This window comes from Nicotiana sylvestris, chromosome 7 (genome assembly GCF_000393655.2).
Source record: "Nicotiana sylvestris chromosome 7, ASM39365v2, whole genome shotgun sequence".
NCBI lineage: Eukaryota > Viridiplantae > Streptophyta > Magnoliopsida > Solanales > Solanaceae > Nicotiana > Nicotiana sylvestris.
In genome coordinates this window covers 80467554-80491246 of record NC_091063.1, presented here as the reverse complement: position 1 = coordinate 80491246, position 23693 = coordinate 80467554, and the positions used below count along the sequence as shown (strand labels likewise).

General features: G+C 37.7%; 1 protein-coding gene across 3 annotated transcripts in view; it reads right to left on the bottom strand.

The window, feature by feature from the left end:
- Positions 1-20487, bottom strand: part of LOC104239960 (1,4-alpha-glucan-branching enzyme 3, chloroplastic/amyloplastic) — a 29584-nt gene extending 9097 nt beyond the window's left edge. For 2 of the 3 annotated variants that reach the window (XM_009794732.2, XM_009794733.2), the window contains exons 1-9: positions 20031-20487; positions 18971-19042; positions 18776-18840; positions 17566-18243; positions 15246-15418; positions 14846-14935; positions 12560-12635; positions 9580-9687; positions 1273-1363 (exon numbers count right to left, since the gene is read on the bottom strand). In XM_009794732.2, the coding sequence (XP_009793034.1) occupies positions 1273-1363; positions 9580-9687; positions 12560-12635; positions 14846-14935; positions 15246-15418; positions 17566-18243; positions 18776-18840; positions 18971-19042; positions 20031-20323 (1646 nt within the window). In that variant the 5' untranslated portion in view covers positions 20324-20487. Of the gene's footprint in view, positions 1-1272; positions 1364-9579; positions 9688-12559; positions 12636-14845; positions 14936-15245; positions 15419-17565; positions 18244-18775; positions 18841-18970; positions 19043-20030 lie in introns of those variants that run through there. The other variant, XM_009794734.2, reaches the window with a different exon arrangement.
- Between the last annotated feature and the right edge of the window lie 3206 nt (positions 20488-23693).

The following is a 23693-nucleotide window of genomic DNA, read 5'->3' as shown; positions in this document are numbered from 1 at the left end:
TATGCTATGAGCTTGACTAGAACACTAGCAATTCCATATGAAATTAATAAAGTGATGATGTGTGTCTAATTGAGGATGACAATGCTGACTTGGATGCTGATTTATCACTGAAATGTTGATTGTAATGATACAATTCTTCAACCGAACCTTTTTAACCTCGCTCTTTTTTCCCCTTTTTCCTTCACTAGTACTATACTCTTAGAAAATGTGCAAAGCAATAATAAATGCACAACTTCCCCCAAAAATTCAGATAGGACCAAAAGCTTATTTTACCTACTTTATTGTTTTTTTTTTGTCCTTCTTTTTCCTTTGTGCCATATGTTCCCATCATTGTACAAAAATTTCCTGCAAAAGCTTTAGAAAACTAACTTCACCCATCTTAGCCTTACCAATTATAACAAAAGTTAACCCAATTTCGACTACTACTGAAAAAAGAGAGCCCCGCTCACAATTTCTTTAATCCTGGCCCAAATTAAACATTTGATATCCCAAACCCAGGTGCCTTTTTTACCTACTCTTCATCATATTTTTCCCATTCTTTAAGTTTCCTGCAATAGCTTTCATAAAACTAACTGTTCTCATCTTACACTTTTACCAATTATGGCAAAAGTTAACCAATTTCCACTACTATCGAAAAACTGTCCTCCCCCTCATTCTCCTCGAACAATTCAACCTCATATGCTGTTTTCTTTAATGTATTCCTACCCAAAGGCTGGAAAATGAATTCTCAGATTACAGATTTGCTTCACGAGCTGCCAAGTCTATCATCTCTGCTTAATTAAAGCAGATTTTTCTTTTTTCTTTTTATCTGAATACGAGTAGCAGGAGCAGTTTCTTTGAGAGGAGTGGGACCTTTTCTAGCTTCATGTGACACGATGGAGGATCTTTGTATCGCAAACCATAGGTAAGGGATAGAGAGGGACAATTGGCTACGATCTGACTTTGAGCAAAAACGATAAAATTTTGTCTGGGCAAGCGGCAAGAGGCCGTTTGCAGGTAAGCAGAAGCAATTTAGGATTCTACCAAGAATGAATATGCTAAGAAACCATTGTGAAAATTGACTGAGAACTTATTTTTGTATTTCCCACTTGATAAAAATAAACTACAATATGAACAAATATCCTATATACAGGATCGTGGATGGTGATGCATTTGTTGCACCTCATGATACATTTATTAGGTGGCAAAACCTTAATTTCTAACAAATCTTAAAGCTAGCTATGAAACTGAAAGAGCATACATAGGATAAAAACCAGATAACTCTATACTCACCAGTTCAGATTTGAAAGAAGAAAGTGTAGAACATCAAGATCTCCATATTTGAACATCCGTGTGCCCCAGAATTTGTGATTTCCGCGTTTACCTAGTTATGCAGTAAATAAGGAACTCAGGATCCAAAAAGAAATTCAAATATATCAAAAGAATTTAAAAAATAATCATATGTAGACCTTTAATCAAGCTAGTGAAGAGAAATTCCAACTAATTAGAACTTCCATAACGTAATGGAGACAAACTTCTCCAGCAATTGATGATATGTGTTTGAAGTAAAAAGGAATTTTGAATCTTAGAATCAAAATGCTCCCAGGCACATTTCCCAAGACTAAACTTCTTAGTCTTTCTTTTCGTTCCATCCTCTTTTGCAGGGGGGAAATCCGGTGTTGTGGCCGGATTTTAACAAGTTCCTTACCAATATAAGTTTAAGAGTACTATCCAATAGAGATGGGTGCTAATATCATTTATTTTGCAGTGGGTTTTAAGTCATATGAAATCATCAGAAGTGAGTCCAGAGCTGAGGAATGGTATGAATGGACGGAGCGCGGCAGAAATCTTATCAGAAGAACCACGTTCAGCAGGAAGACAATGGCGTGGCTTTGCGAGACCTTGAAGGAAGCATCGAAAATTAAAGGGAACCACATGAAAAGATGGAAATTTCATGATCAGTTTTCTGAGTTTTTCTGTGCAAGAAATTATAATACGTATGGTCGCTACATAACTATAATTAGTGTTCAAGGGAGAAGTTATTATCCCGGAGATAGCATTTAATACTGGATGGTTGGACATTGCCTTGAAGATTGAAAGATTCATTAATTACAAAGTCAGACAAACAGTTATAAATGCACCCAAAATTACAGAGAAAGGTCTTTTGTACTCGGATACTACCAGAAGATATAAATGGTCCTCCAAAGAGATGAATGAAGCTACGATCCAGACGAAAGGTGATATCATAAGTATTCCTGGAGATTCCAACACTATGCAGAATGATCTCCTAAGCAGGAGCTTGGTGGGTAGCTTGCCAGAAGAAATTACAAATATCCCTGCCTTATCGGAAATTCGCCGTCGGGTTAGCAACAACTGGAAGCAGGCTCACGGCACCAACATCTATGAGATGGGCTACAATCGATTTCTTTTTGAATTTTCTTCTAAATAGTGGCTGACCACGTTCTGAAAGGAGACTGGAGTTGAAAAAAGCATAAAATTAACCTTCAATGGAGGTCTCCGACGGTGTGCTCTGTTCCAAGAGAAGAGAAGATAAATCAAGTGTGGGTCAGACTTGTAGGGCTTCCTCTTCAACTGTGGTCCCATAATGTTTTCAAAAACGTTGGGGATTTTTGCGGTGGGTGGATTCAAACTGAAGAAGAAACAGAACTGAAAAACCACCTAAAATGGGCGAGAATAAAAGTTAAAGGTGATGGCAGTTCAGTTCCTAAAGCAGTGAAGGTGGAGTTTGAAGGTTTAATATCGGAGATCCAGATTTGGTGTGAAGCTCCAGAACGTACCAGTATCGGAGAAGACGGAGGAGGGAGGCAATTGGACCTTCGGATAAAAGAGGCTACTCAAAGTACCAGGGGAGGGGCTCAATGTATTTCTGACATGACAGGGCACGTGGGATGCTCAAAATTTTCATGTAATGTGAATTTAAAACCCACACGTGACAGCTCACGTGAGAAAGGGGCACAAGTTTTAACTCCAAATCCGGATAGGGAACAACAGGTTATTAAGAGGACATTGGGCCCAGATATTTTGGCTCAATGTGTATCGGAGGAGATCTCTTTTAGGGTCCATAATCCTGAACCCAAATTAGTGCCCATGCCCGATCCTTTTAGTGAAGAGATAAAGGCAAATAATCAAGAAATAGATACGATCAAATCAGGCATAGAAGAGTCTTCAGAGGGAGACAACAACAGAAAAGAACATGAAGAAGGAAAGGAGTACGACCAACAGAATCCAATTGAAGAGTTCAATGCTATGACTCTTTTTGAAGACAAAGGTACACAAGATGAACTACTGGAAACCTACAACACACACATGCAAGCAAAACAAATGGAGAAAGTTGTTGGATGGGCAATTGAAGAAGCAGTACCTCTAAACCTTCAAAGTTTAGAGGAAGAGAAAGATCCAGAATTTGATGCAACTATCTGGGTTCATCAGAACATTATTAGACTTAGCAAGGAATTTGGTGTCAACTTTCAAGGCGGTGAAAGAGAAGCTTTGGAGCTCTTTTCAAAAATCGACAACAAAAGACAAGAGAACAAAGGGAAATCAGAACTACAGGAGATGGAGACCCCAAAAAGAAAGGGTTTCAAAGAGTTAAAGGGGCTGGAAATTGGGAGTAATTTCAGGAGTAATGGAACTAGAAGTAAAGGGGGATGTATTGTCATAAGTGATCAATGAAGGTAAATATTGTATCACGGAATGTTAGAGGGTTAAATCGTCAAAGGAAGAGAGTTCTGATAAGAAGTATGATGAACAACTGGAAAGCAGATGTTTTTTGCTTTCAAGAATCCAAGTTAGAAAGAGATATCAGGGAGATTGTAAAAGAGTTATGGGCCAATAGGTGGGGGAATTTTGCACAATTAGAAGCTAGTGGGACTAGAGGGGGTATAGTTGTTCTGTGGGACAAAAGAGTATGGGATGGGGAAATTAGCAACTTAGGGTCTCATACTATCACATGTAAGTTTTTTGGTAGATCTTAGGAATTTATTTGGCACTTATCTAGTGTGTATGCATCGAATGACAGAAGAGACAGGGAAGAAGTGTGGTGGGAATTGGCAGGGGCAAGGGGTTTATTTGATGGACCATGGGTGGTTTGTGGAGATTTTAATACTGTGAGATTTCCATCAGAAAAGAAAAACTGCAACAGAATTACAAGAGGGGTGAAGGATTTCACTGATTTTATTGAAGATATGGAACTAGTAGATATGCAGTTAGCAGGAGGCAACTATACACGGAGAAAAAGTGACAATCATAATATAGCTGCTAGACTGGACAGATTTCTGGTATATGTTGACTGGAATGAAGGACTTAGAGACATCAAACAATCAATACTTCATAGAGTAACCTCAGACCACTCACCACTGATGCTTCAATGTGGCAACTGGGATCCAGTCAAATCTTACTTTAAGTTTGAAAATTGGTGGCTGCAAACAGATGGATTCACAGATAGAGTTAGAGATTGGTGGAATTCCTTTAGTTGTGAAGGAAGTCCTGACTTTATTTTGGCCTTCAAGCTCAAAGCCTTGAAGGGAAAACTTAAAGAATGAAGCAAAACTTTACAAGGAAACCTGGAGTTGCAGAAAACAAATGTCCTTAACCAGCTTGCACAATTGGAGGAGATTCATGACCAGAGGCCTCTAAATGAAGAGGAAATTTATGCAAAAACTGCCCTAGCTATGGAGTTTGAGGACATCGCAAAGCATGAGGAGGTGGCCTGGAGGCAAAGATCCAGAGCCTTGTGGCTGAAGCAAGGGGACAAAAATAAAATAAAAAATCCACCGAACCGCCAATTCACATAGGAGATATAATCATATTGAGCAGCTGGTAGTACAGGGGAAGTTGGATACAGAATCCTGGTGATATCAAGAAATAGATTGTCACCTTCTATCAAAAGTTATATTCTGAAGAAGAGGTTTGGAGACCACAAGGTAATCTTAGGAACTATCCTATTCTTACTCCAGAAGACAATCAATTGCTCCAAAGTCCTTTTGGTATTCAGGAAATTTGGGATAGTGTGAAGGCATGTGGAGGGGATAAAGCCCCTGGACCTGATGAATACTCAATGGCCTTCTTCATTCAATGCTGAGAAGTGGTGAACGAGGAAGTAATAGTTGCAATTCAAAACTTCTATGATTAGGGTATTTTTGAAAAGAGTTTCAATGCCACCTTTGTGGCATTGATTCCAAAGAAGGGGGGAGCTAGGGAACTGAAAGACTTCAGGCCTATCAGCTTGATAGGTAGCATCTATAAAATCATCTCCAAGTTATTGACAGAGAGACTTAAGAAAGTAGTGAATAAGCTAGTGGATGCTCAACAGATGGCTTTCATTAAAGGTAGGTAAATAATGGATGTCATTTTAATTGTCAACGAATGCATGGATGCAAGGATATTAAGCAACAAGCGTGGCATCTTATGCAAATTGGACATTGAAAAGGCTTATGATCATTTGAATTGAAACTTTCTGCTTGACACCATGAGGAAGTTGGGTTTTGGTGGTAGGTAGGTTCACAGTAAGATTCTCGATTCTAATTAATGGAACACCAGCTGGCTTCTTTCCTTCGCAAAAGGCAGGGTGACCCCCTATCTCCTTTTTTATTCATCACTGCTATGGAAGGCTTGAATAATATGTTGAAGACGGCTCAAACAAACAATTGGATAAGAGGATTCAGGGTAAACTCCAAGGCAGATAGTCAATTGGAGATTTCTCATTTGCAATATGCAGATGACACTCTTATATTCTGTGATGCTGATAAAGAACATTTGCTAATGCTAAGGATCATTTTTATTTTGTTTGAGGCCATATTTGGTTTGCATATTAACTGAAATAAAAGCTTTATTTATCCGGTTAATGAGGTGACAAAGCTTCAAAATTTGGCTGAAATCCTTGGAGGAAAAATTGGGTCGTTACCTAAAGTATATTTGGGGATGCCTTTGGGGGCTAAAAGCAAGTCAAAAGGGATATGGAATGGGGTCTTAGAGAAATGTGAGAAGAAGCTAGCTAACTGGAAGAGCCAATACTTTTCTATGGGAGGAATATTAATTTTGATTAACTCAGTACTTGATGCGATGCCTATATATATGATGTCTTTATTCCCAATCCCAGTGAATGTGGTGAATAGAATAGATGCCTTGAGAAAAAATTTCTTATGGGATGGAACAGTGATAAGAAGAAAATTCACTTGGTCAAATGGAATTCCTTTACTTGTAACAAGAAGGATGGGGGGCTGGGAATTAAGAATTTGAAGATTCAGAATCATAGTTTATTGATGAAGTGGTTATGAAGATTTGCTTGAGAAGAACAATCCCTATGGAAAGAGGTAGTCAAACAAAAGTATGGTATGGAAGGAAAATGGACAACCAAGCATGTGAGAAGCCCCTACGGGGTCAGTTTGTGGAAGTCTATTAGAAACTTGTGGCCTAAGCTCATTAACAAGTCAAGCTTCAGAGTTGGAAATGGTAGGAAAGTATCTTTCTGGGAGGATAATTGGCTAGGCCAGGCTTCACTGAAACAACTTTTTCCAGACATATATCTACTTAATCAACAGCAAGAAGCAACAATAGGAGATGTGTGGTCAAACCAGGGTTGGAGTCTTACCTTCAGGAGATTACTGTATGATTGGGAGATTGATCGGACATCAGATTTCTACAAAATCTTGGAACAATTCAAACGGACCTCCAATGCTGAAGATGGTGTTACATGGCAATGGAATAGCAAAGGAAAGTTCTCCGTCATAGCAGCATATAAGGAATTCAATATTTCAAATAATCAGGTTGGTTGTTGGCCATGAAAATTGATTTGGAAGGTTAAAATTCCTTATAAAGTGGCCTGCTTTACATGGTTGTTGACAAAGGAGGCAGTTCTAACCCAGGATCTTGGTCAGGAGAGGATACCAACTTTGTTCTAGATGCTACTTATGTGGAGAGGAGGCAGAGACAATCAGTCATCTTTTTTTTGCACTATAGGGTTACTTAAACCTACAGAGGATGTTCATCAACTTGAGGGGATTTTTGTGGGTTATGCCAAGAAGAATTATTGAAGTTCTAGCTTGCTGGAACATAGAAGGCAACCTTCCCGGTCATAGAGAGAGATGGAAGATTGTCCCTGCTTGCATTTGTGGACAATTTGGGAAGAAAGAAACCGAAGATGCTTTGAAGATAGATCCAGTAATGTCCAAAAGATGAAAATGAATTGTTTAGTTCTTTTTTACTTTTGGTGTAAAGGAGAATACTTAGAAAACCATGAATCTATTTTTGATGTATTAGAATCCTTATGAGAAGAAAAAGGATTAGGAGAGCTTCTCCTACGCTTCACCTTGTAATTATGGATGACTCCACAACTTCTGTGTAGTCTTATTATTTATATACAAATGTTACCTTTTCAAATAACGGAGACAACAAAAATAGTATTCCCTCTGTTCCAGTTTATGTGAATCTATTTCTTTTTTGGTCCATTCCAAAAAGAATGACCTTAAATTTGGAAATAATTTAGCTTAAACTTCCAATTCTACCCTTAATGAGAAGCTTTTATAACCACACATATACTCTAGACCTCTTTTTGACTTGTTTAGAACTACAAATTCTAAAAGTCTTCATTTTTTCTTAAATTTCATGTCCAGTAAAAAACAGGTTCACATAAATTGAAATGGAGGGTGTATTTGTTAGACAAACTAATTTGGAATAAACAGTGAGGCATCACAGTTGTGATGTCAATTTTTGTTGGTTCAAGTTAGAATTTGAAAATCCCCAACACTCCTCTTGTTCTGTTCTGACGTGACCAAGCTTGAATGAAGTTCAAATTTTTTATGGCCTTATGCAATAAAAGTGTACTTGTTTTTTGCATAAATATAAAGAAGGTAAAGGTAAATGATGGAAACAAATAGAAAAGGAACAAGGTTACAACTTTTTATGGAATATCCATTTCTACTTTTTATTTTACATATATTAATGGTTTACTTTCTTTTTAAGGTAAATTGATATATATAGACACACACAAACACATATGCACATTAATGCATGTGTGCGCGCGCGAGTGCCCACAGCTTTGCTTATGAAGAGTGGAGACATAAATCTAGTTTGGAGGAAACTAAAAGTAGCCGAGTTATACACACCTAGGCATTAAGCGTTGCCTAGGTACCAAGGTGGCCATTCGTGACAACAGTGACTCAATATATAACCCCCAATACATATACGACATGAGTAAATAGGTTCTCATAGCCTACGTATGTCGGGAATTTAGGATATCAAATCACTCGAAGTGAAATTTTCATACAGTTAACCAGACACGTATAGAGATTGTTTATGTTCTATTGCCACACGGTACATGTGTGAATGACAAGCTTAGGTGAACGAAAGCAAGAAAATAGAAGTTTTCAAAAAACTAATAGTCAATCGCAAAAGAGTACAAGGTGAACACAAAAACACATATGTGCACCGTTCCTTAGCTACTGAGCATAATAGGCAAATGAATACCTAACAGTACTCTAACTGCACCAAAATTCTAATATTGAAGATCAGCGACAATGAGAATGGCCAATACATGCTCTTGCATGGTGCATGACGAACACATGTCACGTAACTACACATTTGATTAAGCATGCCAATGCTGCATATGCCTGAATTGCACATGGCCAGTTGAAAAATTAGCACGCGGTCACACGTGCAGGGGCAGATTTAGGGGGCGGAAGGGGGTTCACCCGAACCCCATTCGCCGAAAAATTACATTGTATATATAAGGTAAAATCTGATTTTTACCTCTATGTATTATGTTTTGATACCCCTTGATACAACCCAAAAGCATAGCTTAATGGTTAGGGGGTTCAAAACCTTTGTAAGGTCATTGGTTCAATTCCCACTAGCTACAAATTTTTTTAACTTTTTTTATTTTTGAACCCCCTTAGCGAACATTCTACCTCCGCCACTGCACACGTGTATATACACAAGCCACAACCAACTGTTTTCCCATTTAACCACAACCAGCTATTCACGGTCTTATGGGCAACAACGATGGATCGAATTAGAGGCTTTTCCGCATATCTATTTTCAGATCAGAGATAGGATCTTCATAGCAATAAAAGAGGGTATGAGCACTACACTTTGGATCTCAGATACAAAAGGATTGTGACTAGAACAGATTCTAAATTGGGTGACCAATTTAATCTCCTATACAAATACCAAGTTTCACTTAATCATCCCTTATTGGATCTAAGATGTTGTTATTGAAGACCACGAAATCTTCTTCAATGCACACTTACGTATACCACCAAAGAGGACAGTAATTATGCAACAAATATTTTGAGCTAGTTATGGATTCCCTCTGTAGAGCTCTATCCTTCTTATATTGATATAGCAGGTGTAGGCCTAGCCAGCAATCTTTCATGGAGTAGTTTCAAAATAAATACTAGTATTATAATTAAGTAACCAAATTGGTTTGCAAATCACAGAACCTCAAACCACAAAAGACACATGCATAGTTTGGATTAGATAAGATATTCCTCCCCAGAATGATGTCAAATTTGTACAGTAACCAATAAAGAAAAACCAAGGTTCGTCAAGTACTTCTTAACATTTTCAATTATAAGACTTTACCAGTATGGAAATAGCAGTCATTTGTTCCATCAAAAAGCGATAATCCAACCATTTCGTCTGCTGCTGCATAAGAGTGCACAATCTCCAAAAAGACAAGCAGTCCAAGCTCTGCGCCCACACACAAAAAAAGGAACACAATTAGTAGGACCCTGAATACAAAGTAAAGAGAAATCATAACAAGGAGGTGGGTCCCAATGTTATCCAAATATCCATTGACGTAAACAGGCATCATATATAATCATTATCAGCACACAGTCACACACAAGCTAAAAGCAAGGAGAGGCATAAGCTGGATAGGGCAATATTTGAACCGAGATTTTTAACCAATTTAAGTTCCATAAAAAAATTATTTTTGGAAAACGAGAGTGGACAACTGCATCGCTACTTTGAACTAGGGAAGGGAAAAATCTTAATAAGAGAACTTGTCTTTGATAATCCAATGTGATAAAATTTAAAAAGGTTGTTAAATAAAGTCAAATCTTAAAGATCAGTCCCTGTATGAGGTTTGACTAACCTATGAGCCAATATAATAATGTAAGTACACCTCCACTTAACCTTGGTACAATTTTTCTTTGTAATTACATGTACGTGAAGAAAGGTACCTACCACAAATATGTCCTCTTAATTTAACCCTTCTAAGCTCTATTTCAAAAAAGTTGTTTAGTAAGAAGCCAACACTTATCCCAGAAAAATACCAAGACTTTTACAAGAAATGGGTAACCACTCTCTACACCTAGATGGTAAGTAAGTATTTTATAGCTAAATAGATAAACCTAATAGGATTTATCCGAGAGAATACATTCCATAATATTTTCCTTGCTCAAGTTCAATTAATCTAGAGTTCTAGACACATTTTCTCTTTATATTAAACTTGCCTCTCAAAATAAAAGGTGAGAAAATCAACTTAAATTCGTTTACTTTGGGAACACAGAAAGTTGTCGCTAAAACCGACAGGAATAGAGCACAATCAAATACAGAAGTGGTGCTTGGATTCTTCTTCTGAAAAGCCGAAGGGAATAGCACAGTGAAAGGAAGTGCTTCTAGCATACAAACAAAAAGGAATCAACCACGGGAAAAAGTAGAGGAGGGCATTGATCACTTTATAGAGGAGGGCTTCGATTGCATAAAGAGAGACAAGGCGCCAGTGACAGAAAGAGGAGTGGCATCATCAGAGACAAAAGAGTTTGAAAAATAATATTGGCTGGCGAGTGGTCTTAGGCAAAAGCTACTTGAGACTCTACCAAGATCGTAGAGGCTCTTTATACCATGTTATATTACGTGACAACCTCATCTAAAATCACAAACTATTAGAGGGGGAAGGACCTTTATTTTTTTAATTATGTCTTTATACCTTCCCCTAATGTGCAGTGTTGTTCTTTTTCACGGGTCAAGCACTGAAAGTTTTTTTTTTGATAATAGGCGCGTTGAGATTGAAACAAGGATCTCTGCCTGCTCAGGTAATATGTAAAAACAGAAAACTTCCTGTTGACTTGAACTATTAACAACATACAAGAAGAGTCTTAGTACAATATAGTAAATAATCATCTTATATGTCTAATAAGGTAAGTAAATGTTATATAACCAAATGCGTGATAGCCTTTCATACAAACAGAATATTTTATAATATCATACTCAAGTTCAATGAATCTAGACACGTATTCACTTAACATTCAACAAATAGGACCATAAGTGCTACGTTCAAAGGATCTCATTCGAAATGTTGGATGGCATATACGCCAAAAGATGCAGAAACAAAATGTCATTTGACATTACCAACCAACCAAATATACCTCCAGACGTCAAGCTAAAAAAAAAATCCTTTTTCTAAGAAGTCAAGACAGATCTTAAGCAAGTTCTGCAGCTTAAAACTAATAAAATGTCACTGAAGGGATGGCAAATACGAGGGGAAAAGGTGTTTATGTAGTTTAGTGGCCTCTGGCTGTTATGAGCATGAAGAGTGCTGGAGAAAAGATGGAAAACAGGGCTCCTCAGTTAGAATTGCATTATACAATCCAAAAAGAGTATACAACAACAACAACGACGATGACGACGACCCAGTGAAATCCCACTAGTGGGGTCTGGGGAGGGTAGTGTGTACGCAGACCTTACCCCTACCCCGAGGGAGTAGAAAGGCTGTTTCCGAAAGACCCTCGGCTAAAGAAAACGAGAAGAGACAATATATCAGTACCATCAACAGAAACCAAAGGAATAATAACAGCAACATAAAAGCCAAAAAATAGATGAAAACAATAGCAATAACCAGTAAATAGACCCGGCACTATAAAACGTCATAAGGTTTTATTTGTCAATGATTTTAAACCTGAAACAGAGGCATTCACCATTATGATAGCAAAAGATAAGTTAGATGTTCATCATCCTACATTGTACTCTTCTAAAGATGGTCCAAAATACTGAACTTGAGAAAGAAGCAAACACAAGCAGTTAAAATCTACTCCATTGGCGAAATAGATAGCAATAGAAGTTAAAAGAGCTGCATGGGGGATATATATATATAAAATAAGTCAGAAAGGCAGTTAAAAAGGAGAAAATTATTGAAAAATTCAACTAAAGATACCATAATTTATGCCCAATTCACTTACAAAGTTCCTTCCAAAAGAGTATAATAGCCAGGAAATTCTGTGACTGCTAAAGAAGAGTTGAAAGCAACACGATGGTACTAATAGAACTCTAGGGAAAGTTAATAGGTTTGGTAAAAACGTGCAAGAAACCAAATGAAATGCACTAAGCTATGCCATTCTGAGCAGAAGGAATAGCGACTAAATGAACCCAACAGAAAGTAAGCATAGATGATAGACCAACCAGTCAATCAATAAACTATGCCTCAATCACAAATCATACAAATTATATTAGTCAGAAAAATAAAAAGGAAGGAGAAAGCAAATAATATGCAACATAAGTAGTCACTAACAGCTTAGCAGGACGTAAACCATATTTGCCCAGGTCAAACATCAAGGATTACCATGTGCCTCATCAACCAAGCGCTTGAAGTCATCCGGTGTGCCAAAACGGCTACTAACAGCATAAAAGTTTGTCACCTTTACATAAGAAATGGTGAAATCATATTGATGGTGAGGCAGAAATACAAGTCATAAAGATTCAGGAGGTTTGTGAATCTATTCAAGAAAAGGTTATATGATGATATTCAGTAAGCTACTTCCTAATAGCTAAAAGAGAGAGCGATATAAAGATGCAATCTTTCAAATGCATAACCCGACAATTGATCAATTAAATTGTTCAACTAACACTGTGTTCAACTGTTCATGCAGGATTCGTGAAGTTATGATCTGTTAATGTTACCAAACTTGAGGATCAAACATCAGGATCGGTTTATACATCCGATGTATTCCATATGGTAATTGAATACAGGAAAGGGCATCAATCTGATTATTTTGTCTGAAACAGAGCAAAAAATTCCCAGCATCTAGCTGCCTCACAATTCCCAACACATAAATCGAAATAAAATGCTGTATGTTGCATTTAGCTTACTATTCTAACCCTTCATGAGCAATCTATTAATTTTAAATACAAATTTATGCGTTTGGTTAGAGGATGAAAAAGAGGTGTTAGAAGATGGAAAAATTAGGAGCACTAGTTATTCCCCTTGTTTGGCAAGGAATAAAGTGTTCTTTTTCAACCCTCTAAAACTCGGCGTACAGGCACTTTCACTTGCCCTCCAGCTGTATGACACCGCCCAAAGTAAATCATCAATGCTTCCTCTAAGGGAAGTAAACTAATAACTCTTTCCTTCACCTCCCTCTCCCTAACTAGAACTATCAAGCAATTTAGGGAAAGAGCTGAGTTCGGATAAAAGAATCATTGGCCGACGTAAAATTCAATTCCCCGAGGCCCCTTCACCAGTGACACCCCATTTCTATCCCTGCCATCACCACTCACCCCTAAATCATCCATATTGATCCTTCCCCGCCACCTTCAACCTGTCAGCAACTCCTCCCTACAACCACCGCCTCTCCTCAATATCATTTCCTTCCATAAAATCCTATCTTCTACAAAAGCCGAGACATACCTACAGTTCCACACAAATTCTTCCATTGCACAAATACAGAGACAAAAGCCCACAATTGACAAATTAATCCTTTCACCAATCCCATTTTCATTCCCCAACCGTCTCATACTCACCCACACCAGAGACACATACACAAGCACAGTAACTAGTAAGTTCGCATTTCCATTGTGCCCTTCCTTCACAGGCCATTACCTGTAGAGGAACCCACCCATAAGAACCAGTGTTGTCAAAGGCTCATTTAAGGCGCGCTTAAGCCTTGATGCTCAGAAAAGTTCATGGAGGGCGCTTCACCTGGCTTAAGCTATGGTTTAGTGTAAACAAGACACTAAGGTGTGCGCCTCAATCTCAATGCCCATCTATCTTGAACTTAGCACTACTAAACAACAAATATTATCAGCAAATAAGTGTATTAGTCGTTGAGGAAAACATTAGGAGTGAATTTGTTTCTTTTTTCTTGAATTACATATGTATTTTTAATTTTTTTCCTAGTTGCACGTTTTTTTACTAAAGACGGCACTTTAGTTGCGCTTTGCGCTTAAAGCCCCAATCGGCTTGGAGCGCTTTTTAGAGCTTTTCGCTTTTGACAACACTGATAAGAACCAGAAGATCTTCAGTGCTTTTCTAGCCTTCATTTCCACTTTTGACTGCGTCAGTCTGGTAACTGTGGTTCACGACATAGGCATTCTGTCAACTTTAATTTATTTTGAGCTCTTAGATCTTTTCTCCTTACCATTTAAGTCTATTTCTCAATCTAATCCTTTAGCATACCTTGTATTTACCAAACGAAAATGATTAAATGCCTCTGTCAAGTTTACACGAAGGTGGCAAATGAAACAACTTAAAACTGTAAGTTAAACACCAAAACATTGTAAGAAAATGTGAGAGACAATGAAGGAAGAATATATTCAGTCTTGGCTATTTGAGAATCTTTTGTTTTTCCTTTTTCCTTGTTTATTCTTTTGTTAACCTCTTGGTGATGTTCAATGAGAAAGTTCCTGGGGAAAATTTCTTTTTTAAGGAAGTGAGTCTCAGTGCAAGAGAGGTGTTGTCACCAAGTTCAAGCCTTGTGACCATGTAACAAATCCAAAAGAAAGTACGCAAAATCCTAATGGCATGGCTCACATTTTTATATCAGGAAGCACAAAAGAAGTCCAATTTTGAGAATGTATCATGTGTATTTTTCAGGGATAGAGAATTGACGAGTAACTATTCTTAACTCACTCTATATCCAACAGTGAAATAATCCTTGTGCTCAACAACTCCAATTAATTGTATTGCATTGTATCCAGCTTCTTTTGCATGTGGAAGAACCTGGAACGACAAAACGAAAATATATTAAAGGAAGTCAACCAGCAAAGACAAAGAAAAAGCGGGAAAAAAAATCCACACAAATGCCAAAAAAAAAAAAAAAGAACACTCCTTCGACATAGAACAAAACCATTCTGGTAAAGCAGAGTTTCTTTTAAAGGATATGGAATTAGTTCAGATCTAACAACCTAAACCAGAGGCTCAAAGACAATCATATTTCTAATCCACAGAGGCTCTATAAGATTTTTGAAGAGTAACACTTGCAAAAGTTTTGATGTCAACACTAATTGGAAGATAGAGTGAACACAGTCACCTTGCTAATAAAATCACTGAAAGAAGAAACTTTTGGTTCCTGGCTGCAGATACCGACGTGACATTCATATATGCGCAATGACTTAGGCTTGAGAGGATGCTTGTGTTTCCACTTGTAAGCACTTTCCGGAGGTGGTTCCCAATGAACTGCCAATGCTTGCTTCCCCTCGGCATCTGCGAATGAGCAAAGGAAGTTCAGCAACATCAATACAAATCCTAGAAAACAAAGAAGGCCTTGTTGGCTCAGGGTAGCAAACAAAATACAAAATGAAATCAACATAATTGATATGATTATTTTCCTGCATCTCTTTTACAGCGGGCATGGAGATTCTATTAGAATCACCTACTCAAAATGCCCATCACAAATGGAGGCTCGCATCAGGTGTCCTATGTGATAAGAGTGTGCCATCAAAACTTAAAAGGTAAGTTCTATAGATTGGTTGTTAGACCAATTATGTTGCATGGGGCAAAGTGTTGACCAGTAAAGAACTAACACGTTCAGAAGATAGTAGCGGAAATGAGGATGCTCAGATAAACGGAGCAAGGCAGGAATGGCCTCCGTGGTGGACAAGATGCAGGAGGCGAGGCTAAGATGGTTCGGGCATGTGAAGAGGAAGAGCACAAAAGCCTCAGTGAGGAGGTTAGAGTGATAGGTCAAAGGAGCGGTGAGGTAGACCGAGGAAGAATTGGGAAGAGGTGATTAGACAGGACATGCCACATCTTTGCTCACCGAGGACATGACCCTAGATAGTAGATCGAGGGCTAGGTAAAAAGTTAGTAGGAAGTCGAGCGATTTCTCTCCTTTTTGTGGGAGAGCATGGTTCTAGTTTAGAGCACTTTATCTGCTCCCTCTTCTCCTTATGAGTATTATTATTATTATTATTATTATTATTATTATTATCATTATTCTATTATTATCTTATTTTTTGATTTTATATTGCTGTTGTTTCATTTGCTTAAGTTATCTTTACTATTTTTGTTGTCAATACTTTTCTTTTTTTCAGTATTTTCATCTTAGCTTTTTTTACTCTTGTATTTTTCAAACTTAGCTTGAAAATGCTTTTCTTGAGTCGAGGGTCTATTGGAAATAATTTATTCACCTCACACAAGATAGGGATAAGGTCTGTGTACACCTCGCCTTCCCCAACTCCACTTGTGGGATCACACTGGGTATGTTGTTGTTGTTGTAATTAAATGTTCGGGTGCCGAGATATATTTTGCATTTTTGAAGGATCCGACACGGATGCGGCAACATATTTGGAGGATCCGAGCAACATATGTACCAACAGATAGAAGCAACAACAACAACAACAACAACAACCCAGTATAATCCCACACGTGGGGTCTGGGGAGGGTAATATGTACGCAGACCTTACCCCTACCCCGAAGGGTAGAGAGGCTGTTTCCAGGAGACCCTCGACTCAAAAAGCAACAGAAGCCGACATATTAGTACCATAAAAATGCATAATAAAATAACAGCGATACAATAGATATGAAATACAGAATACGAAATACGAAAAAGATGGCTGGTATAGTAAAACTAGCAGGTAAAGCCCTGCATCAATAGACGACCAATGACCTTCTTAGTCTAACTCCTAACTGGCTAGTCTCACTCTATTGTGCTGTAGAAATATTCACAACTCTCCCCTAACCTACAACCTTAATACTCGACCTCCATAATTCCCTGTCAAGGGCCATATCCTCAGTAATCCTAAGTCGCGCCATGTCCTGTCTGATCACCTCTCCCCAATACTTCTTAGGTCGTCCTCTACCTCTCCGCGTCCCAACAGATAGAAGCATAGAGTGAAAAGTTTGTAAGGAGAGAACCAAGGCTACTAATTTTATAAATTGTCGTATCTGAGGGTGTGGCTTAGTTGTTAATGAAACCGGAATGAACCATAAGATACCAAGGTTCAAATTCCAACTGAGGCAAAAACTATAGGTAATTTCTTCCCATCATTTTAAGCCATGGTGCTAATACCTATACTAGTGGGAGGTAGCTAGGTAGTTGATACTTGCTGGATTAGTAGATGCTCAGTGATGTATATATATATTGTTACTTGTCATATCTTATATATGTTACTTGTCATATCTACAAATAAACATGTGTTGCTCGGGAATATAAAATCTAAAGCATGTACTCATGGATTTATGTGTGTAACTGAGATATCATTTAGGCAGAGAAGCAGAATACATCAAAAGAAAAATGTTCAATATTCTACATGCTTCTGTCCTTTTTCTTATAATAGCAGCTAATTGCATATAACCAGTTATGGAGATAAAAAAAAGTATGTAAATACCAACAAGCAGTGCTTATTTACCTGGAATGACATAAGTAGCCCATGCGGGAACTCGTTCAAGAGGCCCATTTGGTGTGTTAAAATACACCCTGTATTTGCTTCCATGAGGTAAACCAGGCATATATTTCTGGAACCAAGCTTTCCTTCCCTTTTTAGTTTCCAACCAGTAAGCAATAGGAGGCTGCTTCATACGAAATTTCTGAAACGATTCGGGATCACCTATAATATTGAAAATGTCATATTCTTTTCCGTTATCCATCACATCATACGATGGCAAATTGCTTGCTGAGTCATTTTTGTGTTGCTCTTTCCAGACTTTGTACCGTGTCACTGCATCAGGCATTTCTTCTAGTTCCTCTTCCGTTTGGGGTCCATTTGGGCCAAACATTTCCTCGTATAACTTTGCCGCCACCTCATAACGTGACTTAATGAAGCGATCTTCTCCGGGTTCCCAATACTCATCATTTGCTTTTTTAAAGATTTCTTCGATGGTATTGCCAGTGTCACCTTTATCATAGTCATCCACATAATTGTACTGTTGAAAATACAATTTATCAGGTTCTTCTCCTTGACGCAATTTATCTTCAAGAATAATAAACCAATACCCACAATCATCATGACCAAAATGACCCTCTCTGGCACAATTATCAGTTGTTGACCACCCATTAAAGTCACCAACTAGAGCACAGTAGCGAGCACCTGTTAAACATCTTGGCACTTATATGTCAAAAACCATAAAAGAAAAAAAAATAACAAAGAAACAACGAAAAAAACAAACAAACAGTTCTTCATTATCAAGAGCTAAATCCACTCCCCTGCATCTATAACCCCAGAGCTGGAATATAACATTGATGAATTATTTAAGTTAATGCATAAATGTTACTTACATACTTTACATGGGAAATCTCACATCTGGTCTTCTCTCCAGTGATATCACACCATAGTCTAACCATGAATCACTAATTGATGGACCGAGAACTCTAAGTCCATAATGAAAATTAGAAGATACCAAATAGTGAGCAATTTTCAAGATATCATGTAGTGGATGGATGAAGTTTTGAAACATTGTTTATGTACTTAGTACTTGCAGAGTGGCCAATGTAACTAAAAATAAGCACCAGATTAATTGCACAACGTAGCATGAATTAAGACATACAAAACTACACATTAAGATGACATATGCTGATCTATAAAACACGTTAAGATGACAAATTCTCGTATGGAATTGAACCTGGAGCCCACTCCAAGAAATCCACTCGATGCTGCACGTTGCGATGCATACCCAGTAATTCATATCTATGAAATAGACATCTAGAATCAGTAAAGAGTTAAATGTGCAAATGCAAGACGCATTCTTTGATAACTTTAGCAAATAGGCAGAAGGTAGAATTATTGTCAATGTACGAAATTGGTGCATAAAACTAACCCAGTAGACATCTCCTTGAGACTGAAGTGACGAGTCAATATTTCATCCTTCAAGTCCTTCAATGATTTATATCTGCAAAGCAGAATGAGTAAAAGAATAAAACACCCTGAAAGATTATTGCACATATAAAATGGTTCAAGCATCAAGTAGAAGCGGGAACAGTCAAAGTAGACTAAAAAGTGGCTGCTCGTTACTATTTTGGGTAAGGAGCTTCTAGCATGTCTAAAAGATCATTGAAATACTCCCTCCTCCAATTTGACGTAGTTTGACTAGACGCAGAGTTTAGGAAGAAAAAAAGAAGATTTTTGAAACCAGTGGTTTTAAACATGCTACTCCCGCCGTTCCAACTTATGTGTCAAAGTTTGAATAGGAACAGAGTTTAAGAAAAACTGAATGACCTTTGGAATTTGTGATCATAAACATGTCATACAATTTGTGAGTGGTTATACGATTTTTGAAACTTGTGGTTTTAAACATTCTAAAACATTTGTGAGGCTCATTAAAAACTGGACGGGAATGGAGAGAGTATAATGTTATAAGAATTTTGAAACTTGTAATCTGAAATATGCAACAACATTTGTGTATTTGTAAGAACTTACTCCCTCCAGTCCACAATAAGTGACCAATTTGCTTTTTTATTTTGGTCCAAAATAAGTGTCCATTTATATAATCAAGAAAGAATTCAATTTGTTTTTACAAGATTATACTTATGTACATATCCCTATTAGTGTTTAGTATTTTCTTAATGGGCATGTCAAAAGCAAATTGGTCACTTATTGTGGACCGGAGGGAGTAATAGATAAAATTAAAAGCTCAAAGTTAAATGGGTAATTATTTTTTGTACCACTAATAACGAAATTGTGTCATATAAATTGGAACAGATACAAAGTACTTCCTGCGTTCAAATTAGACGAGGTACTTTACTTTTTTAGTCCCTTTAACTCCTTGGGCTTTTATACCACGAATTTCAAAAGTTTTTTTTTTTAAACTTTGTGCCGAGTCAAACTAAGTCACGTAAATTGTAACAGAGGGAGTAAAATTTAAGGCATTGCAAAACCACCTTTCACGAAGAAACTGAGCGAAAGCTTTATGGGTAATGCCGTATTTGGTGAGGAACCCAACAGGATCGATGCCTTTCTCCTCGTCGGACTGCTTTGCCGGCCGTTGTTTGCGCCGTTGTGGTGGCGGTTGCTCGGTGGTTGAGCACCTACATATGTTCCTCTGCGGGAACGAAAGACGGCTGCAAACAAGTGTAACTCGGCGAAGATTTCTGCTGCCGCTTGGAGAAAGAAAGTTAAAACGAGTGTCGCTCAAATGTGAAGAAATTGGAATTGAATTCGTCAGAGAGAGCATGGTTGAAGCTAATTAGTACTAATTCCTATGGCATATAGGGGGAAGAAGATGAACTGGTTTTTTTGCCTTAGTGATAAGAGGCGAGTACTGTGTCAAACTATGTCAGATGGGTGAGCGGGTTCCTATATACCGAAGTGAACCAGAGCGTAAACGGCTACTCGGAATTTTTATTTGACAGCGGGTTGACTGTAAGTTTGTTTCTAAATTGGCAATGTTGTGACCTCAAAAACTCAACATTCACTTTGCATAAAAAATAATTTGTCTCGTAATTAGATAAGTTTAATTTATGTGGATTGATATTGGAAATATACTAATGTAAACATTGAAGAATAAAGTTTTTCGCAAAATATTAACGGTGAGTTGATTAGAAATGTCCATTTGCTTCTATACCCGCCTTCCGTAGCACGTTTTAACTTATGTCTGCTTTGCAAAAAAAATTGCAAGTTTACCCGCTTTTTCGTATAACTTCAGCATACGGGGCTGAAGTAGCAAACGCAATCACGCAAAACTTCAGCATTCTAGTAGTCGGACCTGAAATTCAGCTCTGTTTTTGTTTGTAGGCCTCGGGATGATTTCGGATGGTTGACAGGAAGTTTGAAACTTTGTTGCAGCTGCTGAATTTGCTGCTTCTGGTATTTCTGCACCTGCGGATTGGGGACCGCAGGTGCGATAAGGGAGGTCGCAGAAGCGAAAATGCCTAGGGAAGGCAGGGACCGCAGGTGCGGAAGGTTGATCGCAGATGCGAGTTTTGGCCGGTTATGTGATTTCTGCAGAAGCGGACGAATGACCGCAAATGCGGTACCGCAGAAGCGGGTAAAGGGGCCGCAGATGCGAAAATGTCTGGGCAGAAGGTATAAATTGTGGCCTTCGCGAATTTTAGCTAATTTCACCATTTTTATATCGGCTTTGGAGATTTTTGGACGATTTGAAAGAGAGATTTCAAGGGAACTTCATTGAGGTAAGGAATTTGGACTTAAAACTCGTTCCTATGTCATTATTTCATGGATTAGGGCTAGAAATTACGGAAATTAAGGGTGAAAATTGGGGAAACTAGGGCTTGGAAACTTAGACCTTTGCTTGAGGAAACAAAGAGCTTTCAAAAGCTCAAGACAGCTTTGACTATGGCCCCAGTATTGGTATTGCCTACAAGTTCGGGGTCTTATACTGTATATTGTGATACGTCGTAGATTGGTCTCGATGCGGTGTTGATGCAGGACGGTAGGGTGATTGCCTACGCATTTAGGCAGATAAAGGTGCAAGAGAATAACTATCATGTCCACGACCTTGAGTTAGTAGTTATTGATCATGCCTTGAAGATTTGGCGGCACTATTTGTATGGTGTTCCTTGAGAGATCTACACCGATCACCAGAGTTTAACTGGCGAACTTCAGCTAGAGCTGAAGTTTTTGTTTGTAACTAGCGAACTTCAACTGAAGTTTTTAAAACTCTTGAGCATGTACTGCTGAAGTTTCTATTTTTAGGGAGGAACCCATACCTTATGCAGGGATATATACATGACCAGTACTGCAGAAAAATCATTGATTAACTACCCTTCATCCACATCTTCTTTTTGCATGCGAGAGTTTGAGATCTGATGACTTTAAATAGTATTAAGTAGTACTATTTTAGCTGTTGGGGATATTATAGCTCCATAAATGTCAAGAAGATTAGATTCTTTTGAGCTACAACACTTTAAATTGGGATTCTAGTAACACAATTGACTTTTCTTTTGACAAACATTGAAGAAGCAGATTGAAAATAAAGATTTCGAATCGCCTCGGTCTATAAAATATTCATTTCACAAAAAGGTTTTCTTATGTTATAATTATAATTATTTTAATTATGTATAGTAAGATGACTTCTGAGGAATTGAGTGAAGCCACAGAAGGAGAGATATTGTTACATCAATGTTAAGTTTCAGAGAGATATGGAGATCACGGGAAGAAGGAGGAGGAGAAAGGGGACTTAAATTTTTTAAAATGTGGGTACAAATTACAAGTTTTAAAAAAATATAGATTAAATAATGGCGACCAAATAGGCACCCCGTGCAATTTTTATCTTTAAATTGTGTATGTCGAGGACATTCAATGATTATTAAAAACACAATCTATCTTTTGTTTATTCCTAACGTCTCTTATGTGACTTTCCTTTGTCCATGCCAAGTCAAGTGAGTCATTTCTCATATTTGACTGGTACTCCTCAAATATAACAGTGTGTTAGTTTGGGCACGAACCTGCTTAAAAAAAGGAGACAACTGAATATAAATATGTTAGAAAATTAGCAGAATACAGGATGAAATAATTAGATCTTGATAGTGTAGTCACGGTCCTTAAGAAATTTAAGCCTTTCAATTTTGTTGCTACAGGAATTATGGCAGAATTTCTCCAGTCTCTGAAATCCGAGTTTCAGCAATTAACTCGAATTTCCCACAAGAACAGAATAGTTGCGAGTTGTAGAAAATAAGTAGAAGAGAAAGAGATAAAAGTTTCAGATGATTTTGTTTTGGAGATGATATAGGTATTTATAATACCTCTAGGAGTCTGTTGGAATTAACAGATTCATCTCTCTTTATAACAGGCATCTTTTAAAACCAATTGTCACCTTCTTTTGAATTTAAAACAAAGATGTTAAAAACGTTTTCTGAAATTAAAAGGCAAAAACATTTTTACTTAATTAAATAATGAGTGACTAAAATATTAATTCGGTGTCACGATCCGAATTTTTCCACCTTCGGAAATCGTGATGGCACCTACTCGTGAAAGCTAGGCAAGCAAACAGTTACAGTTTTACTACCATAATTATTTTCAAACAGGAACATATATTAGTTTAAACGAGATAATTAAGAAATGCGGAAATGATATAGCAATCCAACAATTCTAATACACAGCTACCCCAAAGATCTGGTGTCACAATCCATGAACGACTAAGATTTACTACAAATACAAGTCTGAAAGAAGTACAATTGTTCTCGAAATAGAAGAGACAGAAGAAACTAAAACGGGGAAAGGGGGATTTCAGACCTACGAACGCCAGCAGATCTACCTTGGTCTCCCTGGATGGAAGGCAGCAACCTCGAATCTACTCACAAGGTACGACACCGAGATCTGCACAAAAAGTACAGAGTGCAGTATCTGTACAACCGACCCCATGTACTGGTAAGTGTCGAACCTAATTTCGGCGAAGTAGTAATGAGGCTAGTACAGGACAACCATATAAACTTGTGCAGTTAAATCATATACGAACAGAACAATAATAACAGGAAATAACAGATAAAGATGGGAAGGGGAACATGTTGCGAGGAATATCAATTTCTAACAGTAATTCAATAGAGAAGCATAATGAACACCATATTTGTATCAACAGGAATAAT